At 43.6% G+C, this 18403-nt stretch overlaps 1 protein-coding gene across 2 annotated transcripts in view; it reads left to right on the top strand.

The window, feature by feature from the left end:
• The window catches only part of MREG (melanoregulin), a 65045-nt gene that overhangs the window by 16250 nt on the left and 30392 nt on the right, over positions 1-18403 (top strand). For both annotated transcript variants that reach the window (XM_021074953.1, XM_021074954.1), the window contains exon 2: positions 3916-4075. In XM_021074953.1, the coding sequence (XP_020930612.1) occupies positions 3916-4075 (160 nt within the window). The remainder of the gene's footprint in view (positions 1-3915; positions 4076-18403) is intronic.

The following is an 18403-nucleotide window of genomic DNA, read 5'->3' as shown; positions in this document are numbered from 1 at the left end:
AACATTTTCCCCAAGTCTAGATCTCCAGCCCTGTCCTCGTGCCTCAGCCCAGACCCTGACCACCCTCTGAACGACCTGCAGGTGCACAGGTGAGCCGTGGCTTCTTCTGCACTGTCCTAGGTTAAGGCATCACCCTCACACGGTCAGCACTCACTCCTCTGCTCACACCTCCGTGCTTCCTGTCACCCGGGCTGCCATGTCCCCTCTCAGATGCTGCAGGAACCCATCCTCTCATTGCCGGTCCCACCGATGTTCCCCTAGCCCACACTTTCCTGCACTCTTACCCCAATGGATATTTCAAAACATTTAGAATTGCAGATGTACTTATTAAGCAACAGAACCACCTTTCCTAAGCCCCAAGGAAATCTTCCAGTAACGCTAACAAATAAGATTTAAACAGAGCAGCTGTTCTGATTGTGGTTGGTTTTCGGGCTTCTTTCTCTCTCTGCCAGGACAGCCCTGCCCACGCCTCTCCCCCGGTACTAGGAACTCAAAGCACGTGGCATGAAAGCCACACCTACCCTTTGTGACGGTTGATTGTGACAGCCTCCTAAGCCATCTCTCTGTTCCTTTTTCATCCAGAGTTATTTCTGTAAAGCCCAGACCTGACAGGCTCAAAACCCCCTTGGTAATTTGTCATCATTCACAGGAGAATCCTCACTCAATCTGACCCCAAGTCACCTTTTTCCCACTTCCCTCATTTCCCTCCCCCAGGGCCTGTGTGGCTAGCTCTGCACTGACACATGGAATTCCCCAACCCTGCGGGCACTTTAAACCTCCATACGCTGCTGGTGCTGTTCCCTCTGCCGGGGACACCTTTCCCCCTGCTTCTCTTCCCGGAGAAAGGCTGTCTGCTCCTCAGGTCTGAGTTAGATGTTGTCCTCTCCCTGAAACCTTTCCTGAACTGTCTTCTCAACACACACAAGGTCTCACTCCGTCTCTGTTCCTACAATTTTCTGTTTGGACTTAAAAAAATTTACCTTACCTCCTTGCATTGTTGTCACACTAAAGGCAGGGAAAATGTCCTATTCATCTTTAAATCCCTAAAGCACCCAGCCCAGTACCCAGCATACAGTTGTTGAATAAACAAACAACTGAATGAATGAATGAAGAGAGTTTTTGCTGTGGCTTAGTAGGTTAAGAATCTGACTGTCACGCTTCAGGTCGCTGCAGAGGTTCAGGTTTGATCCCTGGCTCGGGGCAGTGGGTTAAAGGACTTAATGTTGCTGCAACTGCAGTGTAGACTGCAGCTGTGGCTCAGATTCACTTCCTGGCCTGGGAATTTCCATATGCCACAGGTGCGGCCATTAAAAGAAAGAATGAATGAATTTGACATGCTTATTAAAGTCCGAATGGGCACTAAGGTGTCATTTGCCTCCCCTTTCATTGGCTCGTCATCACTCTTCAGAGAAGCTGGCAGCGGATCCCTCTGTGTTTCAGCCTTGTGGTGTCCCGCAGCTAAGGGAAAATGGGACAGTTCTGAGAACACTGTGGCTGAGCTGTGCCTGGTTCCCTAAGTTGCTCCTCTCTCCATAGTTCTCATCTCTCTGATCGCTCTGTCCAGTCCCAGACCCTACGCTTCTAACCTGAAGCCAGAGGGATTTTAGGGACACCCTTTAGCATCCATATGGTCAGCTGGCCCCCTGCTGGCCTTGGTTCCAAGCTCCCATCTCCTCTTTGCCCCTGTTTGTACAACGGGGACCTGGTTCATTCCCCCAAGCCTGACCTGTACCCCATCAAGTGCTGGATCCCCTCCTTGCTGGGAGGGTTCCTGCTGCTGAACCCCAATTTGGTGACTGGGACTTTGCTTCTTGTTTCAAGATCTCCTTAGGGCCAAGTTCTAAGTATTTCATGTTTGTTTAAATCTTAACATTAACCGTTAGCCCAGCTGTCAGTTACTCACATCCATCCTTCCCAGGTACTGTCTGCTTATCTGGTGTCCCATCTCTCCCTTGCCATTCCCTCATGTTGCACCTGCAGATGTGTGTGCCACCCCGTGGGCTTGGGGCATTCTAGCGCTGCCTCAGACAACGGCGTCACTCCACCATCCAGGTGAAAAGCCCGAGAGCGTCTACTTTCTCCTGGATAATGTACTTCTCTTCAGTGGCACAGCATCATTCTACTCCTGATACCTGTCAGGTCTCAACCGAGTTGCCTCAATTGCATCTTAATGAATCCCTCAAGTCTACTCTTCACCCCTCTTTAGGATTCTCCGTACTTTAGCCAGCAAGATCTTTAAAGATGTAATACTATTTTTTTTTTTTTTTATTTTGGCTCCATCTATGGCTTGCAGAAGATCCCGAACCAGGGATCAAACCTGAGACACAGCAGTTTCCTGAGCCACAGTAGTGACAACACCAGATCCTTAACCACTAGGCCACTGGGGGAATCCTGATGTAGTACTGTTTGTATCACCCATCGCAGTCCTGCTTAAAACGTTTCCACATCTTACTTTGCTCTTAGGGATACAGACCACATTTTTAAAGGATGTTAGAAAATACGGCCTGCAAAGCTATGGGTATCTGGCCCCAGCTGCCTCCTCAGTTTCTCTTTCACTCTATCCAATGCCCCCCTTCTTCTTGCACATGCCCCCTGCTTCCTCCTACTCCAGGGCCTTTGAATGTGCTGTTTCCTCTGTTTGGAACTCTGTTCTTCTCTTGCAACTTAAAGCCGAAACATCCGTTTTACGCAACGCTTGTCTGATGCCCACCCCCACCCCCACTAGCTCTCAACTCCCCGTTTATAGCACTTATCACAGCTTTTATTCTTACAGTCACATGATCATTCATCAGTGTATTTCCATCCTTAGACTCTAGTGAGGTCCAAGTACAGGGGCCACCTCTGTGTTGCTCACAATGTTATTGAGCCCTGTGATGAACACGGAATTGGTGATTCATCTAATCAAGATAACACTGATTAGATGAAGGGTTTAGCCCCAGCATGAGCCCACCTGTCCAGTCCCACAGAAGTTACCTGGGTCTCTGGAAGCAGGTCCTGGGTATGACCCTCTGCCATGCAGCTCCTCCCTAAGGCCAGGCACAGATACTGTCTCATAAATGGCAAGTCGGGAAACCAAAGTACAGTATAGCGCGTGGCTCTTGAAATCCTCTCAACATCCCACATTGTAAAGTATTTGGATATGTGAATTTATTACTTAATTTTCTCGTAAGAAATTTAATGGCTCCTACATACCATTGAACTAGAAATTTATCTATTTCCTTGAATTTGGAGCTAGTAAAAAGTTCATCTCTGCCTGTTGTTTTCTTCTTTTAATCACATGGGGATTGTATTCCCAATTGGATTTTCTTTTTTTTTTTGTCCTAGCTGCTGGGATACTCAGTGCTAAATTTCACCTTTAACATAGTAAAATTACCTCTGCCAAGGTATTCTGTTATATATGTGCTCTGTTGTTTTTATTTATTTATATTTATTTATTTATTTATTTTTTTGGTCTTTTTTTGCCTTTTCTAGGGCTGCTCCCGCGGCATATGGAGGTTCCCAGGCCAGGGGTCGAATCGGAGCTGTAGCCGCCGGCCTATGCCATAGCCACAGCAATGCAGTATCCAAGCTGCGTCTGCCACCTACACCACAGCTCACAGCAACGCAGGATCCTTAACCCACTGAGCAAGGCCAGGGACTGAACCCGCAACCTCATGGTTCCTGGTCGGATTCATCAATCACTGTGCCACGACGGGAACTCCTGTTTTTAAAGCGATTTTTTTTCTTGTTCTGTTGTGTTATGCTTAATTGTTAAAGACAGTTCAGCGTCTTTTGTTAGGAGTATATATATTATATGCTACATCATGTAATATATAATACATTTTAATTTGTAATATATATTCCATGCATGTGATATATATATTATATGTAATATGTATTACAAGACCCTCATACCCCCCCCCTTTTATACCGTAGTGATAGCAATCCGTATTCTTCGTTTGGAGCCACTCTGGCGAGGGATGATGAGAAGAACCTGTGGAGCATGCCTCACGATGTGTCCCACACAGAGGCAGATGACGACAGGATCCTGTACAACTTGATCGTCATTCGTAATCAACAGGCCAAAGATTCAGAGGTAAGCACCTTTTGAGATCTTGCTGTGTGCAAGTGACAGTGTCTGGTGAAAAAGAGCAACGACGGAGAAGATCAGCTTGGAAGGAAGAATGGAGGATGAGACGTTTGAAACGTTTGAAACGAAGGGCATCTAATTATAGCTGGTCTTGGTACACCTGCTTAATACACAGATAAGACTGATGTCTAATTATTGTCTTAATGATACAAATTACAACACTACGGAAACAGCAAGGCCAAGCTGTTAACAGCCTGAAGATACTTTATCATCTTAAATGGCTTAACCAGTGCATCTCTAATCTTTCCAGTTGTTTCGCAAGCCACTGTTAAAGATTCACACTGAAGGTTGGGGGATACTTTGTATTATCCCATTGAATTAATGGGGCCTGAATTCATTTTTTTTTCTGTTTGTGTCTTAAATTGTGCTTATTGATCACACAGTGTATCTGCCATGTTTGAGATGATTTTTGCGATAAGGTTTGAAACTACTCTTAATGGACTCAAAGTTATTGATACGGGAACACTAGAATATTGAAAAAGAGATGACTTCGTAAATTAAGAGAAAACAGCAAAAGGGATCATGTTCTATTTTTTTCCTTTATTTCAAAAGTAGTGTTATAGTACTATACATAATACAACATAATATACTATCATGGGTGTTGTTTTTCATCGTATACAACCTAAGTGTTCTAACTTCTGTGTTCATCTGTTAGTTTTGAGCAGATTCTTATATTAGATATAGGCTTTATGTTTTCCTTTGTATCTTATAGTAATTGAGAAGGATAAGGATATTTAACACCTCAGGCTCTGGCTCTGAAGAAAAGCACCAGAGTATGTGTGCATAAGAGGAGGGCTGTGGGGAGGAGATGTCTGTTCCTTATCTAGGGTTCTTTTTTTTGCTAATTAATTATTGACTATTCCCCCCCCCCCAAAACATGCTTTGGTAGGAGATGATAACCTTTTGTTAGTGCCTGTGTACAGTCCTTTTATTCTGTTGTGGTTTGGATGCCTTTGAGGGGTTGGGGCAGCGGTCACACCTACCTCTGGTCCTTAAAGCCTGGGGCAGGGGGAGGGTTGGCTGGAGTCCTGCAGTGGCTTTGATGAGCGTCCTTTCTTGGGTGTGGCTGCCCTTCCTAAGTATATGGACAGGAATTCAGGCCTGTTTTCCCTTTAATGGAAAGAGCTAGTTCTTACTGTGCTCTATTGGGCTGACCAGTTAGGGTTTCTGCTGTGAGAATGGAACTAGTTCTTCACTTTTCTTCTTCTTCTTTCCATACTCTGCCCAAAGCTGTAATAGCAATGGGGAAATGAGAGATACAATACACCTCTCTTTCCCCTCAGAGCCCTAGGCACCAAATGAAAGGGGCTTGAAATGTGTTTAGACTGAGCCTGGCTGCTCTCTCTGGAGGAGCTCCTGTCTCTCTGCCCAGTTTGTCTTTACGTTTGAAAAGTTTGTAGAGGAGGCAACGTGAGCTGCAAAGCACTCTGAAGAAGCACAGCTTCCAAAGCGGCCCATTGTGTCATTTCTGTGCTGCTCTTGGAGCCGTGTAAAGGGCTTTCCAGAAGGCTTTTACTTTGGGTTGACCAAGAAATGAAATCAGGCTCAACTCTAGAGAAACTCTGCAGCCAAGCCAGGCCATCAAGTCACTAACATGAAGCTGTCATGAGGGTGAGTGCACACGAAATGGTGTGAAATATCTCTGTTCACGGTGCATCCTTTTTTCAGGTGTAAAAAAGAAATGTATATATATATTATATATGCCTAGTGTATGTATGTATGTCTATATACACATACACAAAGCATATATAAAATACGTAATATATTTTAAGGTATATATGTATATATATGCGTATATAATATATGCACATCATTAAAATTTTTTCTTATATTTTCTTACAAAAATTTGAAATGCATATAAAAGCATATAGTAATGTATTCATGTATTTATTCATTTCCCCACAGATTGGATTGTACATTGCATATCATTCTGCACCTTGCTTTTTTTTCCCCCTACCGAATAATATATTTTGGACCTATTTCCATATCAACATGCGGAGATTTACCTTATTGTTTTTGGCACTCGCTCATGCAGGTCTTCACTTACATGGATTTCCCATCAAATATCCCATCTGTTGATATTTGGGTTGATGCAGGGTTTTTTGCTGTTAGGAGCAGAAACAGTGTGGCCGTGGATATCCATATATATGTTTTTTTTGGGGAGTAGAATTGCTGGATCAAAGAGTATATGTGTATTATAATGTTGGAATTACCACAGTGCCTCCTTCTTGGAGGAACCCAGGAAAAAGACTTCCAAGTGCAAAACTGGTTAGCCTTGGGAGTTTGTACTCTGAGGAGTGCAGCTGCTAAGCTCCAGCTAGCTGTGTGCCATGCTTAGAATGTGGATCCGGAAGTGCCAGAACTTTGAGTTTTTAAGAGAAGCTAAAAACCCAAATTTACATATGACATCCAGATTTTTTAATGATAGCTCATATTAAAAAAAAATGTGTCAGCTAAACAGAATATGTTTCTGGGCTGCAGATACATGAGAAACATTTACAACAAGGACTATTACCGCTAGTATTATTGTTATTTTGTTCAATATGATTGAAAAATGAACTCACCATGGATTGAGAAGGCAGAGTTAGGAAGCTGGTGGGAATGTTTTCAGTTGAAACAAGTTCCGTATCTGTACATATTGCTTATCTTCTTTATCATGCAAGATAAAGTTGGTACAAATTTTAATAAAAACAGAGGATTTTAGTTTCAAAAGGGAAACAAATTCTACCTACTGAGGAACAAAGAACCCTAGATGTTTTTCCATAATATGGTTTAGAAGCTGTAAGAAAGCATTAAGGAAAACAGAAACATTATGTATTTCCTCGAGTAGCCGTAGCATGAAAGACCTGGGAATGTCCGTATTTGAAATTCTCCGAAAAGTGAAAAATAGTTTCTAAACAGTATGTGTGTCACCTACATGTCCTTACAGAATCTGGGGCTGGTGGAGGAAGGCTTGCAAATAGAATTAAGGCTAATTTTGCAGTATTGTCCCAAATTGGAAAAAAAAATCAGAAAAGAAGATATATAGGAAAGCAAATAATGAAGCAAAGGGGTGAACTTTAAATTACTTGCAGTGTCAGAAAATGAAGTCACATGAATTAGAATACAATCCCCTGTCATTTTCACAAGGCTTCAAAAACTTGAAGACAGAAGAACTGACGCATTTACAGACCTCCAAGTAGTGGAAAAATGTTGCTCTTGTCTTTGATTTGGTAAAATACTGTATGCTTTGACTAAGAGCTAGTAAACGACCTCAAAATCATGTACTAAATCATTATTCTTATGTTCATTCTCATTAACCTAGTTGTACTTCAGATAATACTCTGTATTCTAGGGAGCTTAATAATGGCTAATGAGATATTATTGCACCTTATTTTCTTATTTTGTATAAATAATTCTAATCATGCTCAATGGTCTCGTCCTCTAAGATATTAATAGTAACGAAATTAGTGCCACACAACTGTTCAACCACTTGATACACACTAAGTCCTCACAGTGTCTGTGAGGTGCGTGCCATTATTATTTGTAATTGAAGCAACCTGTCTGAGTCCACACAGATGAAAGTATGGAGCCAGGATCTCGATCTGGGCTTTGTGAACCCAGAGACATAATGCATAATGAGCACCACGATTGAAATTGTGACGGAGGACTAGTTGTTGTCTGATTCCATCTAGATTTCAAAATGCATGAACAGAACCTGTTCAAAACCCATTTCTGTGACTTTTTAAAACCAATGATGTGAAAGGCATGCGCACATCAGTGGGATGAGAACTGTGTTTGGTCTGGGGATCATGACCACAGTTCAGGAAGTGGTCCCAGTCGTAAGACACCTTCCCCAAATCTCGCATTCCACGGTGAGGACAGCTGGTTAAGGCTCCAAGCCAGGGTTTCGGTGTCATTAACCCCAATGTATTTCATCTTGTTTCTTCCCATCCCTTTGGCACTTTGTTTAGTGTTCCCTGGCTTACATTATTTGGTGGTTCAGTAGTAGTTCTTTTTTTTTTTTTTAGGTAGGAAATGGATTTATTAACATATGATGCTTGTGAAAGATGCATGCGGGCAGGCAAGAAGGCACTGCCCCCAGGATCCAGTGGGCTGTGCCTCAGTAGTAGTTCTTTGAGGAGTTTGTATATGGCTTCCTGGTTTACAATTTGTTTGCTCTTCCTGTGAGTCAGGGCTGGCAGAGTGTTGCCAGACATTGTAAACTGTTCCTATAAAACATTTAAAATAGCAACAGATGTTCCCAGGGGTTTGTTTGCAGTGTGGATTATACGCTTAGACTGTCACATCCCTGGTTCACAAAGAAAGGACAGAACAGAGTTGACTGTTTGGTGGGAGGACGTGAGGAGCTGGGAGAGAAGGATGAATTGATCCTGCACCAGCCACATCCCTTGAGGCTCTTGGGACGGGCCACTCCAGTCGGGGCTCTGCACTGCTCTGTCTTAGCCCATTTCTGTGCACTGCACGAAGCACCCCCCGACTTCTCTACAAGTGGGTGAACACTGGCTACTGTTGGCGATAGGACTGCAAGTTTTACACCCAGTGTGAAGGAGCAGAATAACAGTGGGAAATTGAAGCAATTCCCCAGATAATTCCAGGCTTCTCAAAAGGCCTTTTTGTTTGGAGCCCAGATGATCTGGATTGTTGAATGCCGCCATTCTTTCCTTGATTGTGCTAATATCTGTTTGGGTTAGAGGGGGAGAGAATAAAAACGCTCATTAGGATCTGAAAGTCAAGCCGTCATACCCTCTGGGTTCTAGACAATAATATATCTTGAGGATTATGCTGGGTGCTGAGCCATGGCACACTGCTTCATGCATGTGCTCCAGACCCCAAACCGAAGCCTCACAGTGACCCTGTAATGGAGGTGTTTTGACACATAAGATTAGAGACTTTCGGTCATCTGCCCAAGGTGTTGCAGTTGGGGGATTGGGATCTGAGTTCAGTTTGTATGACCCGGGAGGCTGTGTGACTACAAACACTGCCCCCCTCTCTCTACTGAGCTTAGAAAGAGCCTCAGTGGAATCTTTTTGGTCAAAGACCAAGTTACCAAATGGATATTGACTTTCTGCCAAGTAGCTGCTCTGGTGTGCGTTTTTGTCAACCATTTCTCACCCTGCACCAATAGAATCACAGAGTGGACAACTTTGGTGTTTGTTCAGCATCAACCTTTGCTGGCCACTGCATGCAACATCCTGCAGGCACTGCTGTTTTGGGAATTTTTAACACCCTGGGCACCACTCTGGGTTCCAAAGTCCACTCGACTCCACCAGAAGATATTGTTTGTTTGTGATAGTCTTTTCTATTCTTTGCAGACCCTTCACTTTAAAAAAAAAAATCTAAGCCTTTTGGATATTACCATTAAGGTAATTGATGTTTCTTACTAAGTAGGTAGCATGTCAAAGCTCTATGTAAACCCACAGAATTAAGACAACAGATGTTAGACAGCAATGTAGGCAAGGGGAAAATAATTATATTCAGTGGGATGAGAGGTGGTGAAAACATGCATTTTGGTATTAGACAGTTGGAGAGCAGAGTCATACCTTTGCCATGTCCTAAGATGATACCGAGTAGTTTTGGGGGTGGTCATACTATTTATTGTCTTTTTTGGGACACAGCCACAAGGTCTTACCTAAGAGGAAAGGGGCGGTGCTAACATCAGGTACACCAGGCCAATGATATAAACTGGGACTGCCCTAGACAAGCTGGGATCCCTGATCACCTATTTTTAAAATTGTGCTCAAATGTAAATAACACGAAATTTGCCACTTCAACCACATTTAAGTGTCAGTTCCGTGGCATGAAGTATATTCACATTGCTGGTCAGCCATCACCACTATCCATCTCCAGGACTTTTCATCTTCCCAGTTTAAAACTTCAAACTTTCATTAAACAGTAACTCCCTATTATCCCTCCCCCAAGCCCCTGAAAACCATTTTTCTACTTTCTGTCTCCACGAGTTACGTCACTTTGGGTACGTCATATTAATGGAATCATACAATATCTGTCTTCCTATGACAAACTCACTTTATTTAGTATAATGTCTTCAAGATTTGTCCGCGTTGCAGCCTGTGTTAGCATTTCCTTCCTTTTTAAAGCTGAATGGCATTCTGTTGTATGTATAAACTGCATTTTGTTTATTCATCCTCTGTCAGCAGGCACTTGGGTTACTTCCAGCAATGAAAGTAACTTGGGTTACTTTCAGCTGTGGCACAGGTTGCAGCTGCAGCTAGGATTCGATTCCTGGCCCGGGAACTTTCATGTGCTGTGTGTGCAGCCATAAAAAAGCAAACAAACAAAAAATAAATACATACGTTTGGGTCTATACCCAGAAGTGGAATTGCTGGATCATATGGTAATTCTGTGTTTAGTTTTTTGAGGAACCATCCGGTGTTCCACAAGGTCTGCACCATTTTACATTCCCATCAGCAACGCACGAGAGTTCTAATGTTACCCACATCCTCACCAACACTTGTCATTAAGATCACCTTTCTTAACCTCCAAACTGATCAATAAAACAGCTGAGGACTTCAGATTGGTCAGTTTTCACATCCATAGAGAACAGAGACAGGTGAAACTGCAGGCTGGTCACAGCCACCGAGAACCAGCCTTAGGGGTGTAAACTAAGAACAGGCTGATGTCTGGTAGAACCTCCCTGGGAGCTGCTTGTCCATGGAAGGGAAATTGAGAGGACTGAAATCTGGGAGGGGCCTTTCTGTATCTGAATTCTTCTGCTTTTCCAGGCACCTATATACTAAAATGTAATGGCCAGGCCCTGTTTGTTTATTTTTTTTAATTTATTTTTAATGGCTGTGACCATGGCATGTGGAAGTTCCCGGCCCAGAGAGTGAATCCGAGCCACAGCTTCAACCTCCATTAGCATGTGGAGGTTCCCAGGCTAAGGGCTGAATCAGAGCTGTAGCTGCTGGCCTCTGTCACAGCCACAGCCACACCAGACCTGAGCCTCGTCTGAGACCTACACCACAGCTCACCTCAATGCCAGATCCTTAGCCCACTGAGTGGGGCCAGGGATTGAGTGGGGCCAGGGATGGAACCTGCAACCTCATGGTTCCTAGTTGGATTTGTTTCTCCTGCGCCACAATGGAAACTGTCTTTTTTTTTCCTTTCTTTCTTTCTTTCTTTTTTTTTTTAAACAACTTTCACAAACTAGTTGGGCCTGAGAAGAAACAGAAACCATAAAGCTCCCTCAAGAGTTGTATGTTTTTTTTAAGTTATGGCTGACTACTGATGCATTGGAAACATCAGGGATTATTAACACCAAGTTAAGCCTCCAGTGACCTACCTCTGTGTTGGCTTTGGTTTTTCCTAGAACAAATGAGATCATCAGAAATCCCTGCCCGTCATAGTCAGGATGCCTCCTCCATACATTACCTGGATTTTGGTACAAATTAACTATTTATTTATTGCCTTTTTAGGGCCACACCCGCGGCATATGGAAGTTCCCAGGAAAGGGGTCGAAGAGGAGCTGCAGCTGCCAGCCTACATCACAGCCACAGCAACGCAGGATCCAAGCCGTGTCTGCAACCTACACCACAGCTCATGGCAACACTGAATCCTTAACTCGTTGAAGGAGGCCAGGTTTGAACCCAAGTCCTCACGGATGCTAGTCGGGTTTGTTACCGCTGAGTCAAGATGGGAACTCCTAGATGAGCTGTTCATTAAAAGGAAAGTGAGAGAGAAACCCAAAGAGGGTTTCTCCTCTTGATAGTGTCCAGAAAAGGGCTTCTGACCCAGGATTCCATGCTCTTCCCTATGAGGTGAAGGAAAGCTACAAGGTTCTGAGGATTTAGGGCCGAGGGCTGAATGATTTTCTTTGTTCTGTATTTTAAATGTGAGCAGGAATAATCATGTGATAAAACAAATTTATGGCCTAGAACTTTATAGGAAAAAAGTGAATCACTTTTCAACCTATTTCTCTTTCCAGAAAACACCAATGTGTGATTGATTTTTTTCAGTGGTATCTATGCTATTTCACATATAGGATCTATTGCAACGAAAGTTCAAATTCTGCCTGCTGTGTCTAGGTATTAATTCAGTTTATCAAAAATGATGTGTCTAATGTTCAGTCAGCAATTGATGTGAAATGAGTGTTTTCAGTTCTTTGTATCCCTGAAGTCAAATATTTTTTATTCTTTTTATTTTTATTTTTATTTTTTTTATTTTCCCACTGTACAGCAAGGGGGTCAGGTCATCCTTACATGTATACATTGCAATTACAGTTTTTCCCCCACCCTTTCTTCTGTTGCGACATGAGTATCTAGACATAGTTCTCAATGCTATTCAGCAGGATCTCCTTATAAATCTATTCTAGGTTGTGTCTGATAAGCCCAAGCTCCCGATCCCTCCCACTCCCTCCCCCTCCCATCAGGCAGCCACAAGTCTCTTCTCCAAGTCCATGATTTTCTTTTCTGAGGAGATGTTCATTTGTGCTGGATATTAGATTCCAGTTATAAGTGATATCATATGGTATTTGTCTTTGTCTTTCTGGCTCATTTCACTCAGGATGAGATTCTCTAGTTCCATCCATGTTGCTGCAAATGGCATTATGTCATCCTTTTTTTATGGCTGAGTAGTATTCCATTGTGTATATATACCACCTCTTCCGAATCCAATCATCTGTCGATGGACATTTGGGTTGTTCAAATATTTTTTATTCTTAATGTTAATTTACTTTCAACACTGTAGAAAACTTTTTTTTTCTGTCCTTCTTAGACCTCCTGCCTCTCAACTGTATGTAGGGACTAACTGGTTGATACTGCCATTAAGTTAGACTTTCTGGTTTCATCAAAGTAAGGACCCATTTCCAGTTTCATAACAATTCTTAGGTCAATGTGATGAGCATGTATTTGTGGGAGGCTGTTTGGCTGTTCATGCAAAGCTCATAGGCTTGTGATACTGTGGGTGTGTGCCTTCTGTCCCAGATCTAGTCATTAGCTTTGCAGGGCTCTGAACTTGACTTTTTCAGGGCTCATATATTTATTTGCACTGAGGGAGTATATTAGAGAAACAGCATCAACTGGATGTGTTTCTATCTATATATTTCTATACCTATGTTTATACTCCTTTCTGTTATCCATCTCTATCATGTCTGTCTACATTCCTATCTACCTATCAATTTACTTTTTTTTTTTTTTTTTAGGGCCACACCCGAGGCCTATGGATGTTCCCAGGCTAGGGGTCGAATTGGAGCTACAGCTGCCAGCCTACACCATAGCCACAGCAACACAGGATCCGAGACACATCTGTGACCTACACCACAGCTCACGGCAACACTGGATTCCTAACCCACTGAGCGAAGCCAGGGATCCAACCCCAGACCTCGTGGTTCCTAGTCGGATTCCCTTCCGTTGAGCCACAACGGGAACTCCCAATTTACATTTTTTAAGAAAGGAATTGGGAGTTCCTGTGGTGGCTCAGCAGAAATGAATCCGACCAGTATCCATGAGGACACAGGTTTGATCCTTGGCCTCACTCAGTGGGATAAGGATCTGGCATTGCCATGAACTGTATGTAGGCTGCAGGCACAGCTGGGATCTGGCCTTGCTATGGCTGTGGTGTAGTCCAGTAGCTGCAGCTCTGATTCGACCCCTAGCCTGGGAATTTCTATATGCTGTATAAGTGGCCCTAAAAAGCAAAAGAGTAAAATAAAATAATAAAATAAAATAAAATAAAAGGAATTGGTTCACACAATTGCAGAGGCTTGGTGAATCTAGAATCTAATGGAGAAGGCCAGCATTTAGGCCTGTTTAAATAGTTCAAGTTCAAAGGCAGAATTCCTTCTTGCAGAGAGGGGGTCCATCTTTGTTTTATTAAAGCCTTTGAATGATTAGGTAGGGCCCACCCACATTCTAGAGAATAATCTGCTTTACTCAGAGTGTACTAATTTCAATTTAATCTCATTCACAAACACCTTCCTAATTTCAGTATTAACCTCATCCACAAGACACCTTCACAGAAACATCCAGAATAATGTTTGACCAAATAGTTGGGCCCTGAGGCCTAGCCATTGACACATAAAATGAACCATCATAGGGGATTTTACTAACACTAACCAAATTCACAAGAGACTGCCATGTAAACCCAAATGCATGTAACCACTTGATGGATCATAAACTTGATGGGTCCATCCAGCTTCTCCCCGGTAATGAAATATGTAAAGGAAACCACTGACCAGACTTGGAGGTGACTGGGGGCGAGGAAGAGACCAGTGATTGATAGCAGCTAGCAACTATGGAACACTTCCTGTATACCCAGTGCTACTCTAAGTACATTTCATATGCAGTGTTAACTGCTAGTGTCCTCCAGATGTGAAAACCTGGTGCCCTCACCTCCAGTGTAAGGAGATTGGTTAGGACACCCTGCCCCTTGATGGTGGTAGACAGAGGTTTCTGAGCATCACCCACAAGTGAACTGGATGCAAGCAGGGATATGGGAGGGCAGGCAGCAGTATATGGAATCAAAGGAAATCCAGAATAATGTAATATTAGATAAATCTACAACCGAGAGCAAGGGAGCTCTTTTGAATAGAGGCTCACATTGAAGAGGCTAAGCAGAGACCCAGACAGAGCCAGCAGATTAGCAATGGCAGGTCAGATCTCTAGATATTGCAATCTGAGTGAAGCACATAGGTGATTGCAAATAGCATTTAATGCATTGCCCAGGCTCAGCAAGCCCTGCCATCCCATTTTCTTCCACGGAACCTCTTGACTCTTTTCCCAGTCAAATAATGACATCATCTCTGTTGCCCATGGACAGCTACACTTCTCCAATGGAAGGCACGTTTGTTTTCCTGATTTTTTATCTAATAGACAAAGCTGGACCTAGGGCATAGAAACCCTGAGGCTATTGAGCTTTTAGGAGTTGCTGCCTGTACCAACTGTGGCCACATTTCATAAAGTTATACATTTTCCTCTTGGCCGAGACACAAGAGAGCCCAGGGGAGTGGTTGCCTCTGAGTGGTACCCCTTGTGATCAGAATAGCTCCTTGGCTTCCTCATCAGTCCTTTTGGCCCCATTCACCAGGAATTCTCTTTAAGGTGGAGCAGCCTAAATACTGAATATAAATTACATCAACTCCTCCAGCAATTCTGCTTTTGGCAGTCCATCCTGTGGATACTGTTAAACAAAGGTGTACATTCTTTGCAGTATTGTTTTGAAAAGTAAAAATCTGGAAATTAAAATAGTTGATGAAAGTACTGGTTTAAAAATAATGTAGGATATAGGGAGTTCCTGTTGTGGCTCAGCGGTAACGAACCTGACTAATATCCAAGAGGATGCATGTGGGTTTGATCCCTGGCCTTGCTCTGTGGGTTAAGGATCTGGGTTGCTGTGAACTGTGGTGTAGGTTACAGTTGGATCTGGTGTGGCTGTGGCTGTGGCTGTGGCTTAGGCCAGCAGCTGCAGCTCTGATTCAGTCCCTAGCCTGGGAGCTTCCATATGGTGAGAGTGTGGCCCTTAAAAAACAAAAAAAAAAAAAGTAGGATTTATAGGTACTGGCTTGGAAAGATAGTTACGATCTGTTGCTAAGTGGGTATGTATTATGTTATCCCATTTGTGTAAAAACGTATATATGCTAATATATAGCGATAACATTTCTTCGTAGGAAGGTTACTATGCTGTGACCTTGTATAGCCTTGGTGACCCCTGGGGAGTGGAAATGAGTGGAAAGAGGGACATTTTTACTTTCTTTTAATTTTATGGTCTTCTATACCATTTGAAAGCAATTTTAGACCATATGCATATATTGCTTCATATATATACATTTTAATATAAAACAATTATTTCACAGCACACTTTGTGGTGGCTTATTTGCCTGAGTCTTTCTAAACTGTCTTGTTTTACTGTGGGTGTGTTGGAGAAAGAGAAAGGGGTGGGAGGAGGGTAGGAGAGAGGGGGAGAGAGATTAAGAGAGAAAATGAGAGTTAGTTTAGGAGAGGCTGGAGCATGCTTTGAGGAATCCTGCCAAAGTGGACGGAGGCAGAATGTGCACGAAGTAGATAGTTGGTATTTATCTTTTCAACGTTGTAAGACTCATCTGATAAATCAGGCTGTTTCTCTGGAGCTCTGCCTCCCTTCCAACTGCCTGGGAATCCACATGGTAATTAACAGAGCTGTATTTGTCAGCTTCTTCCCCACCCCCCACCCTCTCAACCCCCCCCCCCCCCCCGCCCTTTCCTTTGATTGGTCTTGCTCATCCTAGAATAACCGTAAATGGCTCTTAATTGCACTGAGCCCACGAGAGCCCTGGATACGGGTGCTCTGGGACTGTGTGCAGCTGGGGCATCTGGAAGGCTTGAGCTTTCTGGTTTGGACTGAATGCGGGGTGGGGGTGGGGATGACCCTGATGGGAACCCAGATTTGTGACTTCTCAGACCTAAAATCCCTGACGTTTTCTGGAAGAAGATCAAGATATTTTTTCTGATAGGAAACCACCCTTCCATTGGGGTGCCTGTCCCTGGTACCTGTGGTCACATATTGTTACACGTGACCATGGTGTTTCCCACCCCCGAGGGAGCTGTGCCCTTTGATGGTTTTGCAATAGAAGAGGTAGGTCAGGTGGTTTATGACTACAAACTGGGTCCACCCTTTTGAAGTCATTGTCCTGTTTAATTAGAAATTAGGTGAGATAAAGTCACACCCAAGCTTGTTTATTACCACATTTTTGTCATTGTTATTATTACATAACATGGGGCCAATTTCAGTGGACCTGAGTCACCGTTCACCTCGTTCCTTCTTCCATCAATGAGGTTTGTGGTCGGAGGCTACGTGCAGGTGGGCAATGGGTGTGTGGGCCCCACGTGGCCAGTCCTGGCTGTGGAAGCAAGAACCAGAAGACCACAAGCTGCTGCAGCCTAACCAAGCCTGGACATGTGGCAGGTCCTCAGGAAGGGGCCAAGCAGGAGGAAGGTCTTGGCAGAACCACCAGGATACTTTCTGTTCCTTTGTGCAGCCGAACGCACCTCAGTCCGTTGGCACTTAATTTTTATCCTTGCTGTTTTGCCAGCCTTGGTGAGTTTACCAGGAAGTTTGGACACCCACATACTTGTGGTGAAGATAAACCCCCCTGCAGCTGAATTTGTTCTTAAACCAAGGCTGTGCCTCAAAGACCTGAGCTCTTATCTGTTGGTCCCTTTGCCAGTGATCACCTAAAACTGGGGGACTCCAAGGAAAGCTCTGAGTGGGAGTGACAACAGCTTGTGAGAAGAGAGTGGCCTTCAGACCAAGAACCTATATCAGGGCGTCTGCTCTTCCAACCCAGCCTTGTTAGTCTGTGAAAATAACTAAAAATACCCTGGCGTCTTATACTGCATAGACAGTGTCATCTGTCTAAAGTCAGCGAAGTTTCTGTATTTTTCCTAACGGGGAATGACGGTAGGATATAAGCTTAAGCCACTATCCATCTACTTCTTCTGGCAGAAGTCAGGAGTAATGTGTCAGTGAGGCAGAATATTAACCCAGGTAGTCAGTGTAGGAGCATGGGCTTCAATGCATTCTTTGATCTGGCCATTGATTAACATTTGTGGCTGAAGGGCTCCAGGGAGTAACATCTCCACAGGCCTTGTTTTATTTTAAGGAATGTGCCTGCCCCACAGACTTTGTTTGCTATAGAAAATGCGAATCTCTATTCCACTCCTCAACTGATAAAAGAGGAAAGAGAGGAATGGTAAAAGAAAAGGACAAAAACAAAACAAAACAAAGCATTAGAACTTTCCGGACATTTCCAACCCCCAAATCCCTATTGGACAAGGACTGATATTAGTTGAGGTAATTGAATAAGGCCAATGGGAGAAAACCACATCTTTCTGGACCCCACTTTAGTGCCCCTCCTCACCTTTAAGAGATAAAAATCCCTATAGGACAATAGAGAAAGGGGGGTTCTTCTCCCCCCTCCCAGCAACCCTGGGAGCAATCTGCTTTCTTTTAATAAAAACTTTGCTTGCTTGCTGCCTGTGTGTTTGCGGAGTCCATTCTTTGACTGCTGAGAACAAGAACCTGGACTCGGGTATCATCTTTCTGGTATCATCAGGGTGGGATGGGCTGTTTGGAGTGGAGCTGAGCTACGCAAAGACGTATTTGTGACCCTTGAGACAGGCAGCCTGTGAATGCAGAACCTTCTCACCTTTCAGGGGCCACCTTGACTTCTGGAAACCACCCCCGCCCCCCAAGGGGTCTTCTCCTGTTACGATCTAGCTGTGCCCCCATTGTTGGCTCCTCAGTACACCTGGCCCTCCCCCAAGTATCCCGTCGTTAATA

The sequence above is a fragment of the Sus scrofa genome, chromosome 15, assembly GCF_000003025.6.
Source record: "Sus scrofa isolate TJ Tabasco breed Duroc chromosome 15, Sscrofa11.1, whole genome shotgun sequence".
Classification (NCBI taxonomy): domain Eukaryota; kingdom Metazoa; phylum Chordata; class Mammalia; order Artiodactyla; family Suidae; genus Sus; species Sus scrofa.
Note: the sequence above shows the minus strand (reverse complement) of the source record. Positions and strands in the feature narration are given on the sequence as shown.